The sequence below is a fragment of the Artemia sp. Qi Xiang Cuo genome, chromosome 11 (genome assembly GCF_049724085.1).
Source record: "Artemia sp. Qi Xiang Cuo chromosome 11, ASM4972408v1, whole genome shotgun sequence".
Classification (NCBI taxonomy): Eukaryota; Metazoa; Arthropoda; class Branchiopoda; order Anostraca; family Artemiidae; genus Artemia; species Artemia sp. Qi Xiang Cuo.
The window spans coordinates 21,579,393-21,598,363 of NC_142804.1; the positions used below are offsets into that span (position 1 = coordinate 21,579,393).

An 18,971-nucleotide genomic window follows, 5' to 3' on the forward strand; every position below is an offset into this window, starting at 1 on the left:
CTCAGGCTCGTAGCCTTTGAAAATTTGGTGGCAATTAGCGATAAGACAAAAGCTAAAGCGAGATGGGCCGAACATTTTGAGAATTTGCTTAACCGAGATAGAGTTGCAGGAAAAAATATAGAGGAAAATGAAAAAGTTTGTGATACCTTGTATGTGAAGGAAGATTTGTTTTGTGAGGAGGAATTAGAAACAATACTAAAAGGATTAAAGAATAATAAGGCTCCAGGTGCTGAGAGGGTAGTAAATGAGTTTTTTAAATATGGTGGCTCTGAGGTTAGAAATAAGCTATTGGAGATTATGAATATGATTTTTGAAAAAGGGGAAGTACCTAACGATTTTAGGAAAACCTTAATTAAGCCACTTTATAAGAAAGGTGATAAAAGTGAGTGTGGTAACGAGGCATTAGTCTGGTCTCTGTAGGTAGCAGATTGCTTAGTAATATGATACTTTTTAGACTGAGAGATGCCGTAGACAAAGTTTTAAGAGAAGAGCAGTGCGGTTTTAGAAAAGGTAGAGGATGTGTTGACCAAATTTTCACTCTTAGGTTAATAATTGAGAAGTGCCTAAGTTTTCAAACACCTTTGGTCCTCAGTTTTATAGATTATGAGCAAGCGTTCGATTCTGTTGATAGAGGAGCTTTAGTAAAGGTTTTATCCTTGTATGGTATACCAGACAAATACATTAAAGTGATTAGTGCTATGTACGAGAATAACACTGCTGCGGTTAAGGTAGGAAATGAGGTTAGCAGCTGGTTTTGTATTAAATCAGGAGTTAAGCAGGGTTGTGTTCTATCCCCCTTTATATGGATTATTTTGATGGACTTTGTCTTAAGGAGCACAGGAAAGGCAATGTGAAACCACGGAATCAAATGGGGAGGAAAAAGTGTCCTGGACTTAGATTATGCTAATGATTTAAGCATCCAAGATGAAAGTGTGAGCAAAAAGAATAAAGTTTTAGAGGTTTTGCGAGTTCAGGGTGCTAGTATTGGTTTGAAAATTAATGTGAGGAAGAACAAGTCACTAAGGCTAGGAATAAGTGAAGATGATAAGGTGACGTTGGGTAATGAAAAGATTGATCAGGTGGGCAGTTTCACTTACCTTGGTAGTATTATTAGTAAAGATGGTGGGAGCAGTGAAGATGTTAAAAATAGAATAGCCAAGGCTAAGGGTGTTTTTTCACAGTTAAAAAAAGTCTGGAAGAATAGGAAGATAAGTCTGCAAACCAAGATTAGAATATTAGAAGCTACAGTGATGATAGTGGTCAAATATGGCTCTGAAGCAAGGACGCTCCGAAAAGCGGATGAAGATTTGCTAGATGTTTTCCAGAGACATTACTTAAGGATTGTTTTGGGTACCCAGCTGACTGACCGTATTTCAAACAATAGGCTACACGAAAAATGTGGTTCAATACCGCTTTCTAGGTCTATAATGAAAGAAAGGTTGAGGTGGTCAGGGCATGTTGTTCGGATGAAGGATGACAGATTGCCGAAGATTGTTCTTTTCGGCCAACCATCTAGGGCTAAACGGAAAGCAGGTCGTCCCCGTCTGGGTTGGGAGGACGTCATAAAGAAAGATTTAAAGGAAATGGGAACTTCGTGGGTGGGTGTAAAAAGGGAGGCTTTGAATAGATTGGGGTGGAGGAGGAGCGTGCGTAGCTGTGTTGGCCTCAGGCGGCTTGGTGCTGCGATGAGTTGTTGTTAGTTTTAGTTAGTAGCCTTTGATGAGTAATACTAAACTTAATAAAATTCATATATTTAGAATCAGCATTATAAACCCATTCTTTTGATACATTTATTGACATAGAAGTTACATTTTTAAAATTTTATAGTACTTTTTAACCGTATAACTTGTTTTTTTCATTGTTTTTTTTTTACTAAGTATATGTTATTATTTATATTATTTTGTTCTCAAATTTGTAAAATAAAAGATATCTAAATTAAAAGTTAAAAAAAAATTCAATTAAAAAAAAAAATAATAAAACAGTAATTTTATTATAATATATATAAATATTTACATAGCTAAAAAAACAGTATATTAACTAGTGATGTATTTATTTGGGGTATAAGCACGATCTCTAAGTAATAATTCATGTTCATTTTAAGTTCTTATGTTGCTCATTAATTTCAGTTGAAAAAACTGTTTTTTTTTTAATTTAATTTCTGATCTTTTTTTAAATAATGCTTTGAAATCTGGCGCCCCCTTCATAGAAATGTCCCTTGCCCCAAAGAAACATCCTCCATGGAAAGATTCTCCCGAGTAACCCCTTCCTCCAGCCCCCCCCCACCAGAAAAAAAATCTTCCTGAAAATGTTTGTATACGTCCCAATCACCAAGCCGATATGTAAGCAATGGGCAAAGTTCATAACTTGCAGCCCTTTCCCTGGGAACTGTGGGGGATTAAGTCATCGTAAAAGACATATTTAATAGATTTTCGACTATGCTGAACAAAATGGCTATCTCAAAATTTTTATTGGGTGACTTTGAGAAAAAAATGAGCGTAGGTGGGGGCCTAGTTGCCCTCCATTTTTTTTGTCTCTAAAAAAGGGCACTAGAACTTTTAGTTTTCGTTCCAATGAACCCTCTTACGGTATTCTAGGACTATTGTGTCAATACAATTACTCCTGGGGAAAAGAAAAAAAACAACAAAAAACAAACAAATACACACGAACCCGTGAACTGTCTTATGGAAAAAAATGCAAAAGTCCATATTTTTGTAGATGGGAGCTTGAAACCTGGAAAGTCGAGTTCTCTTATACGCTGAATATGATAATGTGAATTTCATTAAGGTTCTATAACTTTTAGGGTGTCTTTCCCCCTTTTTTAGAAGATCAGCCACATTTTCTCAGGTGCGTAGCTTTTGATGGGTAAAATTAAACTCAATGAAAGTTATATATGTGAAATTGACATTGCAATCTAATTCTTTCGAAATATGTACTGGTATCAAAATCAAATTTTTTAGAGTGTCGGCTACTATTGATCCGGGCCGCTACTTAATTGAAGTTAGTGTACAACAGATTTTTTTTAATTGCCGCTCAATATCACCGGATTCAGGTTTAAATGTAAATATAAAAATATAAAAAATTATTTTAAAAAGATATTTAATTACTAGCCACATTTCTACTTACTTTTAATTTATCTCACCAGGCTCCCTTCTCCTCAATAAAGCATTTCCAACTGAGAAGATTCGCCAAATCACCTTGGGCGGTTGATTTCTGTTATGATTCCAATAGATTCCCAATCATCCCAAATCCAAGCGTCAGTGTAGCTGCATTTTTATTTGGTAAGATTTGGTACACAGAAAGTTGATTTTGTCGACCTTTAGACGCCGGAAGTGAAGTGTTCGTTTATGAAAATAGGTGTCTCTGAGACAGACAAAGCAAAAATTGTAAATTTGTCATATGTGTTAGGTAATTTTTATCCCTGATTTCCTGGAAAATAAAAAAAGTTTTGTTTACGATAAATCATGACTTTTTACTAGTTTCTACTAGATTTCGGGAAATTACTAGATCTTCCAAATTTCCTAGATTATTTTTTTTTAATATATACAGTAAAATAAAACTGTCAGCGGCAGCCCTGACTGTGAGCAAGAACGAAATCTTATTTTCTACTAATTTCAATGTAAGCGGATTCCCTGGAATGGCGGGAAATGAGATTTTGAAGTTTCATTACAGTTGGATTACAGTCTTTGACTTAGTGGATCGTCGAACTCACCTTTGGTAAAGTTCCTTCCGTACGTATAAGTGGGCGTTCAGACGCTGGATTCTGTCTCAGAATGTCCAAATTTCCTGCTCGGAATGGTTGAAAGTCCTAGGTATTTTCAGAAATAGAAAATTCACAATCATAGTTGTCACCTAAATAAGTGTTTTCAGTTCTGAAAATGTTGCTCGATAGTTCATATTTTCAGCTTTCAAACATTTTGAGCGGGAAACTTGGACAGAGTCCGAGACAGAATCCAGCGTCTGAACGCCCACTAATGAAATCTGCAAATCGCAACAACCTCGAACTACCTCAGACGTTGTGTTTGCAAATCTTTTACTTCTCAGAACTTCATACAAAAAAGACCAAAAGATTGTCGGATAAATAAAACATATCAAATATGAAAGGACCAGTTGAAAAAAAAACAAGAGACTTCGAGGAAACCGGCTCAGACATACCAGCACTTCAAGACTGTACCACAGATAAAGTAAATCGACCAAATTGAAATTTCACACTTATCGCTAATGTCACATCTCCCAAGCTTGGAATTTTTTATTGATTTTAAGGGAATTTCTGTCAGTTGAGATGGATTTCCCGGGAATTTTATAAAATGGGTATGATGCACCTCTTTGTCGACTATATAACGTTGCTTTTCGTATTCAGCATGATCGATTACATCAGATTGGGTTCTCAAGCCTTCTGCTGCTTGCTGATCACCCAAAACCTGAAGTATAAATATTTCTTTCGTGCGGATCCCTGACTAAGAATATCCTGATTTTCTGGAAATAATTTTTTTCCTGGCAAGGGGTCGAAAATCCGGTTTGCCCTGCAAAATCCGGGCAAGTGGAAACACTGGTTCACCGGAACTAATCAGGCTTATTGGAGTCAGGATTATATTACAGTCGGGCTTATATGCGGAGTCGGAGTCAGGCTTATATCGTACAATAGTCCAGTTAGGACTCAGTGTGTATGAAAATAAAATATAAATTTGAGTCTTGTAACTTTTCAAACTTTTGTGTCTAATAGTTTCAGCTCATTCAAATTACCCCTTTCAAATGACTTGGTTTCCGAGTCCAGTTCACCTGTCATTTATGAAAAACTTCACTAACGGAATATCAATATATATACAATCTTAAAGCCGGTATTGATAAACAGGTTTCCGCTGCATAGTGAGATATTGCTCAGTATTTATATATAATATTTATTTATTTATATTTATATATAAAAGAAGTTTGATGAACAAGCTGTGTTGTTTTGGGCATAAATATAATAAACGCAATTTTTATTACATAAACACATGTTTGTTGCTTATTGGATTCCTCGTCGTTGAACATGTCAGAAATGATACTTAGTTCGGAACTGGTACGCGCAAAGAAACTTTATCAGAGGATTGGGTAGAGGGGAAAGTTTCGTTAAAAAAAGGAAAATTGCTGGAAATATTAAAATCTTAAAGTTCCTTCAAATCCCATCCTTAAGGGTCCTGCCAACCCTTAAGGATGTGTCTTCGGTCAAGTTATAAGATTTTTCATTTCTGGTACTTTTCCTTAGCAGAAGAGAGCATTTTTTTTGGGGGGGGGGATATATCCGGGTATTTCGGTTAACCTGCTTGTGCAATGAACGTTCTTACGACATGAAAAAAAGCACAACTGGAGAGCCAAAAATCCTAAACGAAGAAAAGCTTAATGAACACATACATTCTGATTTTTCAGCTGGGTGTCTGGTTAAGGCAAATAACCGTCTATAGTCTATGCGAACCTAGTTAAGGATTGGGGACACTGTGATGTTTGTGCTTAGGACTGAAGTGTGGAAAAGCTTTTGTACTTGTGTGGCACCCCGGGTCCCTTACCTTAGTAGATCTAAGGACTTTCTAAAAGAAAAATATATGAATGGGCCCCAGATATAATAATTCATTTTAAATAATTGTATATTATCATATTATATAAATAACTGCATAGTATAATATTAAACAAAAAGCGGAGCAGCAAAACTAAAGTTACAACAAAAAAAAACCTTCAAAAAAGACGAGCAACATAAACTGAAAAATGCGGCAAAAAGCAAAATACTTGCTTAAAAAATTAAACAAAATAAGAAAAAATCCCGTGTGGTATCAGCCTGATTAGATTATGGTAAGGCCTCAAAGTAAAAAAAAAAAAAAAAAAAACAATAACAACAAACAAACACCTCCGAACAGCTTATCCTATAACTTCTCAAACGACATAACCAGTATTGATTAGTAGCTCCATTCCTGGCAACAAAATTAAATAAAAAAACAAGTTTTTTTAACTGAAAGTAAGGAACGACGTTAGAACTTAAAACGAACAGAAATTATTCCGCATATGAAAGGGGCTGTCCCCTCCTCAACGCCTCGCTCTTTACGCTAAAGTTTTTTATTGTTTAAAAAAATAGAGTTGTGAGAAAGTCAAACTTTAGAGTAAAGAGCAGGGCGTTGAGGAGGGGATAGCCCCTTTCATATACGGAATAATTTCTGTTCGTTTTAAGTTTTAATGTCGCTCCTTACTTTCAGTTAAAAAAACTTGTTTTTTTATTTAATTTTTGAAAGTTTTTGAATAAATGCAGGTTTTGATCTTGGCTCACAGTACATAAAAAATTAAAACAAAATTTTCATATCAATTTACTTTTATTTGGTTAAATGGCTTTCTCGAAACTTGTTTCATTTCATTTACGAACGTTTTTATTAGTAATAAATATACGTAACTTACGAATTAACTTACGTAACGAACTTCTATATTCATGTATTTTTAATACGTATATTAGGGGTTTTGCCCCTTAGTCAACACCTTGCTCTTTAAGGGAAAATTCGAATTTTCTTCCAGTTCTTTAAAACTGACCACTCAATCACAAAGGCCAGTAATTATAATAAATAGCTCTTATGAAAGTGTAAAAAAATCTCTGGCTTAAAGAATGAAGTATTGACTAGGGGGTGAACCCAATCGTATATGTAATATTTTCTGTTCGTTTAAAGTTTCGATGTTGCTGCTGTTGCAGTTGAAAAACTTGTTTTTTTATATTTAATTTCTGATCTTTTTTTAAACAATGCTGGGAAGTCCGGCGTCCCCTTCATAGCAATTTCCCTTCCCCCATGAAAATTGTCTTCATGGAAAGATCCTCCTACAAAACCCCCGACCCCAGGCACGTACGCAGGAATTTGTTTTGGGGGAGGGGGGACTAATTTGTTTCGGGGGGGGGGGGCAAATCCTTAAAACCCATTATTCTGTGAGAAAAATCAGAAAATTATGGGAAAATGAAAAAAAATCGTGAGATTTCGGGGGGGGCGGTCCCAGAGCCCCCCCCCCTGCATACGTCCCTACCCGACCCCCCCCCCCACTACCAGGAAAAATCCCCTGAAAACGTCTGTACTGTATACTTCCCAATAACCAATACTGTATGTTAACATTGGGTAAAGTTCATAACTTTCAGCCCTCCTCCCGGGAACTTCGGAGAATTAAGTCATCCTAAAAGACATACTTATAATATTTTCGAACATGCTGAACAAAATGGCTATCTCAAAATTATGATCAGGTGACTTTGGGAAAATAATTAGCGTGGGAGGGGGCCTAGGTGCCCTCCATTTTTTTTTTGGTCACTTAAAAAGGGCACTAGAACTTTAAATTTCCATTCCAATGAGTCCTCCCACGATATTCTAGGACCACTGGGTCGATACGATCACCCCTGGGGAAAAAAATAAAAATAAACACGCACCCGTGATCATTGTTCTGGCAAAAAATGCAAAATTCCACATTTTTGTTGATAGGAGCTTGAAACCTCTACAGTAGGGTTCTCTGATACGCGGAATATGATGGTGTGCTTTTCATTAAGGTTCTATAACTTTTAGGGGGTCTTTCCCCCTTTTTTGGAAAATCAGCCAAATTTTCTCAGGCGTAACTTTTGATTAGTAGGATTAAACTTGATGAAACTTATATATTTGAATTCAGCATTAAAATACGATTCTTTTGATGTATCAATCTGTATCAACATCCCGTTTTTTATAGTTTCAGTTACCGTTGAGACTGATCATAATTAACAATGCTATATGTTAACAAGTGAAACAGCTTATGACATTTAACCGTTTTTTTAAGATCTTTAGAGTTGTACACATTCGCAAGATGCATGGCCGTACTGTTTACAACTATGCTGATCACAATTGCCAACTTGAAGCTATAATTATCTGACATTGGGAAAAAAATGGGTATGAGAGGGTGTTTAGTTACCTTCTATTTTTTTGGTCACTTAAAAATGATACAAAATCTTTTGGTTTCCGTTCCAATAATCCCTCTCAAGATATTTTAGAACAACTGGATCGATACGATCACCCCTGGAAAAAAAAAAAAATAAAAAAATAAAAAAATAAACAGGCATCCGTGATCTTTCTTCTGGCAAAAAATAGAAAATCCCACATTTTTGTAGATAGGAGCTTGAAACTTCTACAGTAGGGTTCTCTGATACGCTGAATATGATGGTGTGATTTTCATTAAGGTTCTAAGACTCTTAGGGGGTCTTTCCCCCTTTTTCCGAAAATCAGCCAAATTTTCTCAGGCACGTAACTGTTGATGGGTAAGATTAAACTTTATGAAACTTATACATTTGAAATCAGAATTAAAATCTGATTACTTTGATGTATCTATCGGTATCAAAGTTCCGTTTTTTAGAGTTTCGGTTACCATTGAGCCGGGTCGCTCCTTACTTACAGTTCATTACCACGAACTGTTTGATTTTCCTGTCGCTTTCTCTGTCCTTTTCTTTGTACGATTGTTGTGCTGTCGCCATAACAACAATGCAATGTGTCCAGCTCTACTAATATTCCGAAATGTTCCAAATAATATTAAAGAAAAACTCCTCCAATGGTAGAAGTGAATGCTGGGACAAGATTTTATTGGAGAAATTCCTTGCAGCAGTATTAATTCTTCATTAAATTGGTGTTAGTTATGATTTTAGAAAGGTTTTTCCATAAAATGGTGATTTTAGAAGAAGGAGAAGAAGAAGGTGTTGTGCTTCGGTGAAAAAGAAGGCTGGTGCTTAAAATATTTCAACTAACAGTTAGGATGATCGGACGTAATGAGAGGGAGGGAAGAACCACCGAATCATTTTAGATCGCAGTGTTCCTCATTTACCATATGGCCTATTAGTGATTTTTATCTCTTTGTGTAGAAGGGAAGTTATCTGGGCCAATGGTGATGGCACCTCAATGACGAAACGCTGTCATAAACTAGCTATAGTATTGGGCCGCAGAATTTTCCTGGGGGATTTTTCTTATCTCATAAGACCGTTTGAAAAGCGTTTGAGTTTAAAAGGTGATCGTGTGAACAATAAAATGGAAAGCTCTAGTATTGCTAAGATTCTCTAGTCTTCATAAGTAAGATAAGGTATCGAAAGATCAACTAAAATGTAATAAATGCTACTTTAAAACAAAAATAAATACAATAGTACATCGGAGACGCGCCACTTTTTACTAGCAGTTGCGCAATTTGGAGGGGGGGGGCTGGATTTTGAAAATACCCTTTTTTGCATGTTTGTTTAAAAAAGAGAAAATTCGAATAAACTCTACAGTTTCAGAAATACATATTTTTGTGTTTTCATTTTTTTTTAATCGAAAAAAAATTCTATCCCCCCGCCCTACGTTCTTGTGAATTGGCACCACTGTGTTACCTACTAAGTTTAGGATATTTCTTTAAACACAGTGACGGATCCAGGGGAGCGAGTGGGGCGCCCCCCCCTAGCATAGTCTAAAGTAGTGTAATTTACTTAATTAACTCAAGTTTGCGTTAATTAAACTTGTTCCTAAAGCAAGTTTACCGGATCAACCTATTTTGCCCCCCCCCTAAGAAAATCCTGAATCCGCCCCTGTTTAAACATGATATAAAGAATTTTTTTTTAGAATTACAGTTTCTTGAAATAGAAAATTAATCGAAATTTTGGCTAAACTCCATAGCCTTCGTTATTGTAATTGTTTTGTCTTTCCTTGGTTAATTTTCGCACGACCAGTTCATTCAACCAGATCTACTTTTGACGAAAATAATTAATGATATTGTCTTTAAAAACATACCTTTAACATTGCCAACATCTGTATTTTTTCTTTCATTTGTACTATGATTAAATTCGCTTTAGGCCACTTGTATTTGTAATTTTGATTGAAGATCAATACCTTGTGTTAGAATGTTTGAGCTCAAAGATAGCCTTAAATATTTTGTAAAATAAATTGCAAGTTGTAACTATAGTAGTAGTCAGAAGTGTCAATTGGGGGCATGGGGCATTTGTCCTCCTTCTAGATTTTGATATAAATATTTTTGTGTTTTTATTGAAAACTACCTTTTTTGCGAAACGGTACTTACGTGTTATAGCGACCACACTATTGTTCTTGATCTGAGTAAAACAGGCTGCCCTCTCTGTATCCGAAGATAATTAGCTTAGTCCCAGTGAGACAAACTATTATGCAGTTATATTTTGATTAAATATTTAACATATAGAGTTGGTTAGGTATTTAATATAATGCGTTCTGGATGGCATGCTTTCCATAATTCTCTATTGTAGTTTCCATAATTTTGTTACTATCTTTATCATACTAAGTGTTATATCTTTATCATATTTTGGTATGTTTCATTAGGATTAATCCAACTTCACTTCTTAGGTGTGGTCGCTATAACACAGTAAGAACCGAAAAATGACAATATAACCTCCCCCCCCCAGATTTTGGAAAATATGTTCCCGTCTACATTTCTGTATATTCACGTAACTGGTGGTATTAGCAATTAAGACTTTATACAAGTAATTTCTGCATTTTCAACAATTTTTTTTTGTTAACAGCATAACCGCAGACAAATCATGTAAGTCGCGAGAACATATTAAAACATGAAATCAACATGAAAGTTCGTTGTATAACCCAGCCTAAAGGTGGTCCAGATGACCCTCCACTTGAAATGTTTGCCTGGGCTCCTATAGGGCCATGGGGTCTTCCAGGAAAAATAATGGTGGTGAAAGAGGATTCAAGGTCATATGATTCCAATGATATTATTTTACGGGAGTTTTGGAGGAGGTAAAAAATGTATTTTTCAATACCTAGGCGGGGGGGGACAACTAGAGCTTGTTGTTTTTTCAACGTTTCCAATGAAAATACCAAAAAAAAGCATTTTTCAATGCAAAACTCTCCCCAAAAAGGTAGCTTTTGAATTCTAGGGAGAATCTAGGGACTGTAGGCTATCCCCTGCTCAATTGATATTACTCTCTGATTCATTGCATAACTTCAAAAAACCAAATAAATATCAGTCTGTGATAGAATTAGCCTTTTCAAATTTTTTACATGAATTTGATAGGCTATATAGAATGAGGCTGCAATGAAAAAAGGAAAAAAAAAGAAATATGCGAGACCGATCGCCCTTTACAAAGTCAACACTTTTAAATCGAATTTAAAATGAGTTGCAAGTTTGTATTGTAATTTTCAAGAGCTTGCTTGTCTCAAAAGGGCTGCAGAAAACCAACTGTCTGTTGTCAGCAGTGTCAACAAATGTCTGTTTTGAGGGTGCGCCGCCATTAAAGTGAAAACGGGTCGAAAGCCCCATTTTTATAGTGAAAAGGCGCCAAAGAAACGACTTTCCAAAAAGAAAAAAAAATCCGCGAAATACGCCAATTTGACAAATTCAATGCACAACCGCCTAAAAAACACCCAACTGTCGCAAATGCGTCCCATCTGGCAACTCTGATTTTAATTTGCGTGATTTTCTGCATTCGTCAGTACCTTTTCCCCTTTGACTCTAGCTTTTTGCAACACGTCATTTATTGGCCATATAAACTTTTCTCCGAGCCTTCTTAACTCTATGTCTATGGTGTACAGAAATCAACTAAATTTGAGTTGGTCTCTTATACCAAAGAGATTAAATTTGTCGTGCTGAAGCACTTTAGTTCATTTATTAATCTTATTTTTGTCCATTACAACTAGCTTTCTGCCGTATGCTATTTACTCAAAAATAAAACATTGCTTATACACTGCTTAAAATAATGTATATATGCCCCACATCAACGTCGTATTCAGGAGAGAGGCTAAAGGGGTTTGAACCCGCCCCCCAAATGTTGGTCCGACTTGTAAAAGCGTAATAAAATTGCATTAAAACACCTTTTTTTTGTGCGTTTTTTTAATTGTTTTGTACCCCTCCCCCTCAGAACAAAAATCAAGGACACTGTCCTGCCTCTCATCATCGAAACGATTATCATCGTAAAATTTATTTGGTTCTTACGTATTATAGTGACCACACTCAAGAAGTGAAGTTAGGTTAATCCTAATAAAATATACCAAAATTTGATGAAAACATAATACGTGAGTAACAAAATTGTGGAAACTACAACAGAGAATTATGGAAAGCAGGCTGCCGAGAACGCATTATATTAAATCCTTAGCCTAACCAACTCTATATATTAAATATTTAATAAAACATACCTACATATTAGTTTATCTCACTCAGACTAAGCTAATTATCTCCAAGTGCTCACACAGAAACTAGTTTTACTGCAGATCAAGAGCATCAGTGTGGTCGCTATAATACGTAAGTACCATTTACTTTTTAGAAAATTAAAATACATGTTTTCAGGATTCCATTAGTACAAAATGGCTAAAATCAACTATTAGTTACTAATCGAGTGAACTCAAGCTTAAAGTTATTTGTTGTTGACAGTTGTCATTTTATTATTGGCTGTCACTTGTTATTGTCCGTTGTCAGATTTGTCAGTAATTTTCAAGGAAGCTGAAGCAATCATCTGTCCTATTAGTCACTCCAATGACGTGAAGTACATTTTTTTTTTTTTTTTTTTTTACTGTTAATTAATAAATTAAACCTAAGACAAGTAGGTGTTACCACGACCAATGAAGTAATGCTTGAAACAAACAAATTACCTCAAATGAGTGCGACGTTCCAATCTTTTAAACCTCCCCCTTCCCATGAGGATAGGTTGTCATCCCTGCTGGAATCTAATTGAAGGATTTAAATTGGAAGTTTTGTTTCTTTAATGTTTTATCATAAGAAAATTAATTGAATGCTGCAAATACACTAATATAAGAAAAGGCATTCCCAGAAGCTTCAGTACTACTCAAATGTTCCTAATCCATAAAAAAAAAGCTGTTCAAAATATATTTTATATTCATTAAAATGCGGGAACGCTCTAGCCTTTGAGGGGTTTGAGTAGACAACTACACTATATTGCTTCTAGTTCTATTTTGTAATTGTACCCTATCATTTATTTAACAACAACACATTATAAATATTAAACAATAGCGAAAACTTGGTTCAGAAATGAGATCATCGGAAAAGGAAGTTTCCCTTTGCGTCACAGCAATAGCTTCAATTGCTATCGCAGTATAAATATTAAAGAAGGCGGAGTCATGAAGAAAGGTGTGCGACTGATGTGTCCCAAAAATCTTTAACCGAGAATATACGAATTTTTGCTACTGTTTATATATTTATACTGTGAACAACAAGCTCAGAAATGTATTCATGCAATCTCTGGTGGGAAGTGGAAGCCATCTGTGGAACATATGAACTGAACAACGCGTTTCCTTAGGGCCCTCATTTTTCATTTTCTGCTGCATAGACATATCTGTAATTAGTGACTTTGAAAATTCATTAGAATCAATTTCGGTGAAAATCTAAAATCATTTGTAAGATTTTTTTTTCATTTCCGACTTCTATATTGCAATATTAGCTGTGGTTTTGTAATCATTTAATCAACAAGTCCAGGAATCCTTCAGTACGAACAGATGTGGAAATTAGAAGCCATCGTGCGACATACTGTGTTTTACTTGTGGACTCTCATTGTGCAATTTTAGACTCACACTTCTAATTAGTGATCTTAAAAGAAATCAAATGCGAGCTTTGGTGAAAATCAGCAAATTTGTGTAATTTTCACTTACGGTGTTTCTGTTTAAGACTTAAATATTTCAATGTCCACCTTGTAAGAAACAAGCGTAGAAACCCTTTGAAACTAACTATGGTGAAAATTAGAAATGTTAGTTACATGCTGTAATTTACTTAAAAACGCTCGATTTGAAAATTTGCCTTCTATATTTTAGTTAGTGACTGTATGAAGTATGTATGTAAATAGTAGGTGCGTTTGCGCGTGTGTCTAGAGGGGAGAGGTGTTGAAGGGGGGTCAAGAGCTCTACTTTAGCCCTCCATTCAATCAAATCGGAAATACTTACATAACTCTGATTTCAATACATTGTAACATCTCCACCCTTTTATTAAAATGCGCCTTCGAAGTCTCTATTTTACATGGGATATTTGCATAATATGGAGATCTTATCCATGCGGTACATGTCGCTCGATGCCGAGCGGGGCTACAGTGGAATGTTCTCCAATTGGCTTTTGGCATCAAAAAGGTGTTATATCTTTAAATATTCGATGAAATGAGCCCTTCCCCGATTTTTTACGGTAATCTGTTCGAAACGACGAGGTCGTAAAAAAAAATGCATGGAAGGTATATCATTCTGTACTAATACAATACCGCTATAGTGTTGAATATGTTATGGCTTAGAATGCGTATGCACTACCATATTTAACTGTAAGTATATAATTGAATAAATGGCACATTGGATGTGTTTACTGTGTGGTAGGCAAACGTGAAGGCGTCTTCCATAACTGGTATGTCCTTGTCTCCAAAGGACTTTTTTTTTATCCCATGCAACCAAGTAAAACTACCTTGAAAATTTTTGAGGATTAGTTGTGATTTTTATAAAAAGTAGAACTAAAGAGTACCTGGTTTCAGTTTCTGCATACCAATAACTCATGACAATAAACTATTTTTATGCTAAAAAGATTTTTTTCATTTTGGGCTCAAAGTTTTTACACCCTTCTCCACAACAAATCTTCTGCTGGTTTCTCCAAATGGGTTACAACAGCTACATCAGCCCTCTCAAGATACCTTCATCGTAGCAACTAACAGTCAAATTTTTAAAAGCCTTCCGCTTTTCTTTTCACATGAGCAGCCCTTGCAAAGACGTGTGACTGATTTATGTTTTACGATCAAGTTACCTCCATTAAAATTTTTATTGATTGTGCTCTGTGAAACTTAACCTCCTCTTCCAAAATTTATTTTGTAAAATTCAATGTTTAATTTTTGCACGTTGAATTGCCGTAGTTTTCGTTATTTTTAAAGCATTGCGCTTGCTCTCCGTACAATTTCACTCTTCCTTTTTTGTTTGCCCTTTACTAAGGGTACCATAATCTTAGAATTCAGTGTTTATTTGTTACAAAGAAATTTTTTTTTTTCTTGTAGTTTGTTTTTGAAGAATGACCTACAATAAAAAGCTGGAAAAATAACAATGGTTGGCTGCTTTGGCTCTAGAAGTAGGCCTCCACAAATTAGTCCTCCAATCCATCTGCTGTTAAAGGTAAAAAAGTTTCAATTACCTCAATACTAAGGAGTATGGGTAACTTATAGGGTAACAAAAAAAAAACACCCACGCCATCTAGCGTTTAGCGACACTTGGCATTTTTTTCAGTGCAATAATGAAAATAATTAATTTAATTAGTTTAATTCATAAAATTAGGGTAGTGATAAATGTCTGATCTCAGTTCCTGACAAAAAAACGATTAGGAAGTTGGAAAATTCCAAGTGTCGCAAGACAGTAGATGGCGTTGATGTTTTTTTTCGACGCTATCACCAGTTTTCAATCTTATTAGTTACCCGCAGGGCTTCCACTATCCCCGAATTTTTGGGGATTTCCCCAAAAATCTATGTGTCTCCCCGAAAATCTATGTGTCTCCCGAAAAAAAAAATCGTTCCCCGAAAATCACCCAACCACGGTGTCACCCCTAGTGACTATCCCTAGCAAACATTATTTTACATACAATAATTTTTTACTACTCTCTTGTTCGTTAATTTTCGTCTCCTGCGTCGCTTTGCATAAAAAACAGACCGATACAATTTAAGTATAGACGGTACTTCATATGTTCACAAAAGTGTCATTTCCCTGCATTTAGATTACAGGTAAACCATTTTGAATGCAGTATTCCAAATGCTATAAGATTCTTTCACGTTCATCATTCGTGGTCAAGACAATCTTGACAAAACTAGCCAAAAACTATATTTGAAGTTGTTTAACGGAACGCTCAGTTGGATTTTGGGTTTGGAATTGAACTTCTAAAGAAGGAGAATTGTTTTGGAAGCCGAATAATAAGTTTAAATTTGGTTTTCTTTTGCTATTTTTGATTTTGGACATACTGTATTAATGTTTAGTAATGGTTGAACGTATAATATATTGAAAGAATTGATCTTTTTCCAGGAATTCTTACCATTTAATTTTTGTTTCATTTGGTGTGTAAAATTTAAGTTCTTTTCTATTTTATCTGAGAATTTTAATTGTCATACCACCCTTTATCCTCAAACGTCTTCACTCAGCACTCCCCTCACGATTATTATTCTGGTCCCTTCACCCGTGGAATATTTTTAGTGGGTGTAATATTTTAAACTGTAGTTTTAGGATCTTTTTATGGTTTTGCAAAGCTGTTAGCTAGGCCAAAAATGTTACGGAAAATATTTTCTGCTCAAATTTGGGATAGCCAAGTAAATTTTTTTAAATATATAGGCCTATCCTTACAACTTCTAATGCTTGAACAATTAGTAACCCTGTATGAAGGCTAATTCTGAGATAGAAACTAAAGATTTTAAAGAAATTGTGGTATAATTTATTTCTTCTTAAGAAAAATCACTAAATTAAATCTTCTTACCATAAAAAATGCACCACCCCCTCCCCCTTCTAATGAGAAAAAATTTAGCTATAGACTATGTACAAGGTCGGGGAATAGGGGATTTAAACGGAAGTGATCCCAAAAATATTATTGATAAGGAAATTTACATTACAGCTGAAAGTAAAAATTTGGTTATTAGGCTCATATTGTTTTCTTGTCAACTTTTACTTTATTTTCGGACTTATTTATCACGAACTGTTGGTTAATAATGCCAAATTATGTTACTGTGAAGAAAGAGAATAAATGATTTTTATATGATTTGTAGCCTATAGCTATCATGTCCAGGCATTAGATGGGCTGATATAAAAATGTTACTGCAATAAGTATTATATTTGGAACATGGATGGCCGTAGGGTTGATGGGAGGATTGGTGGTTAATCGGTGACAGTACTTGTGCATTGTATCTTACACACCGCTATATACTGTATCGGGAAACACTAAAGGAAACCAGTCAAACGGGGATTTTCAATAGAGAAATGGATCACAAAGTTTGGTTTCTCATCGCTTTTACAATATTAAAACTATCGTTTTTTTTTGGGGTTTAGGGGGGGAGGTAACTAGGTTAAGTTATGTATTTAATGTATGCTATGTTTTACCCCCATCCCCCCCCCCTTAATTTGTAAATATATCGCCCTAACTTGTTTCTAAACTATTATATTTGCATCCTATTATATTTTATTTAATTAGCAATAACCAAACTTCACTTCTTTCGTGTGAAAGTTATAATGCATAAGTACCTCGGTGACTCTATTGTAATTATGAGGTAGCCAAAAGAAAGGAGAGCATAGTAGAAAAAAAACAATGAAAAAATGTATATTCTGAGGAGGTATTTTCCGCGGGGGGGGATTGTTTATTTTTCGAGGGTATTTTTAGCGGGGGCACATTCCGGGGAGGGTATTTCCCACGGCGGCACTTTCCGCAGGTAGTATTTTCTGCAGGGGGTATTTTTGTGAGAGGGGAGGGGATTATTTTCTGTTTTTTACGTGGGAGATTTCTGGGGGGGGGGGGGGGGTAAACACTTAAGGCCTTAGAATCAGCAAGAAAAACCAATAATATATCAATTGTCGTAAAAATTCCCTTTTTAATTTAAGTTTAAATTTACTTGAACTTGTTACTTGTTAATTTAGTTCTTGTTTGTTTAAAGTATTAATGTTGCCCCATGCTTATAGGTTTAATTTTGTCTATTTGACTTACCTATTTAGAAACCTAAAACAATATTTGCTTTTGTTTTTAAATATTGTTAATGAATTATGGATATTAATGACTTAATGAAAAATTGTTACTGCTATTTACAGTTCATATGTGTATACTATTTTTTTTTAATTTGAAAACAATTTTGAAGTTTTTACCGCAATATCAGCAACAAGCGTTTTTAGCTATGGGTTCCAATCCCCTGCTATGGCTCTAAGACCTACTCTGTAAAAGGCTTGATTTACTATGCGGATCCAAGCCCTACTAGAGCCTGAAGACGAAGCTAAAACTTCTTGGCTCCTAAATGTTTACAATGAAATTTCATTTTTTTTTCCCCGAAAATTCCCTGAATCTTGAAGACTTCGTCCCGGAAAACTCCCCGAATTTTTAAGAATTGTCGCCGAATTTTAAAATTCGAGAGTGGACGCACTGATGCCAGGTGTCTGACATTATTTAGCACACCAAGGGAAGCGAAAATGCGCCATCGGCGCATTTTCGCTATACATTTTTTGGGTGCAGTTTGAGATTCATGGTAAATTAGATCTTGCAGAGATGAGTGCAAAAAAAAAAGTTCACAGACAACGTTTCCAGATAGGCGCAAATTTTGTAAATTTTGCTTTTCAGAATACTAAATCCAAAATTGTTAGGATTCAGTTTTCATTAACAGATTTTCGAAGCAGATTCTAAAATCTGAAACAGTGAAGCATTTTTCGACTGATGCAATCTTGTGTTTAAAATTTTCTGTTCTTAGTCTCTGGCTTGACAAGAAAAATATTTTTCCCAGTTCTCTGGTACGTCAGAGAATTAAATAAAAGCGGAAATTAAAGATTTTGATTATTGACTTTATTTCTGCCCATTTTTGGCTTAATAGAGCTCTTTACTTTTCTTTGAAAACTTATTATGTGGAATTTTTTTTTTAATTAATACAAATACATGACACCGTCATTCAGCCAGGGGGGGGGCAGGCTAGCGCCCCCTTCTCCCCCCCTTATGGGCACCCATGTACCAGCATACTACTGACATACTACTACTACTACTACTACTACTACTAACAACTCATCGCAGCACCAAGCCACCTGAGGCCAACACAGCTTCGCACGATCCTCCTCCACCCAAATCTATTCAAAGCCTCCCTTTTTACACCCGCCCACGAAGTTCCCATTTCCTTTAAATCATTCTTTATTACATCCTCACACCCCAGACGTTGACTACCTGCTTTCCGTTTAGACCTAGATGGTTGGCCGAAAAGAACAATCTTCGGCAATCTGTCATCCTTCATCCGCACAACATGCCCTAACCACCTCAACCTTTCTTTCATTATAGACCTAGAAAGCGGT

At 35.5% G+C, this 18,971-nt stretch overlaps 2 protein-coding genes across 4 annotated transcripts in view; both read left to right on the top strand.

The window, feature by feature from the left end:
* The window catches only part of LOC148946754 (ubiquitin carboxyl-terminal hydrolase 10-A-like), a 560,345-nt gene that overhangs the window by 341,345 nt on the left and 200,029 nt on the right, over window positions 1-18,971 (top strand). The window lies entirely within an intron of this gene.
* Window positions 14,973-18,971, top strand: part of LOC148946757 (uncharacterized) — a 117,926-nt gene continuing 113,927 nt past the window's right edge. Inside the window, exon 1 of the mRNA XM_089096588.1 lies at window positions 14,973-15,083. Within this exon, the coding sequence (XP_088952714.1) occupies window positions 15,015-15,083 (69 nt within the window). The 5' untranslated portion in view covers window positions 14,973-15,014. The remainder of the gene's footprint in view (window positions 15,084-18,971) is intronic.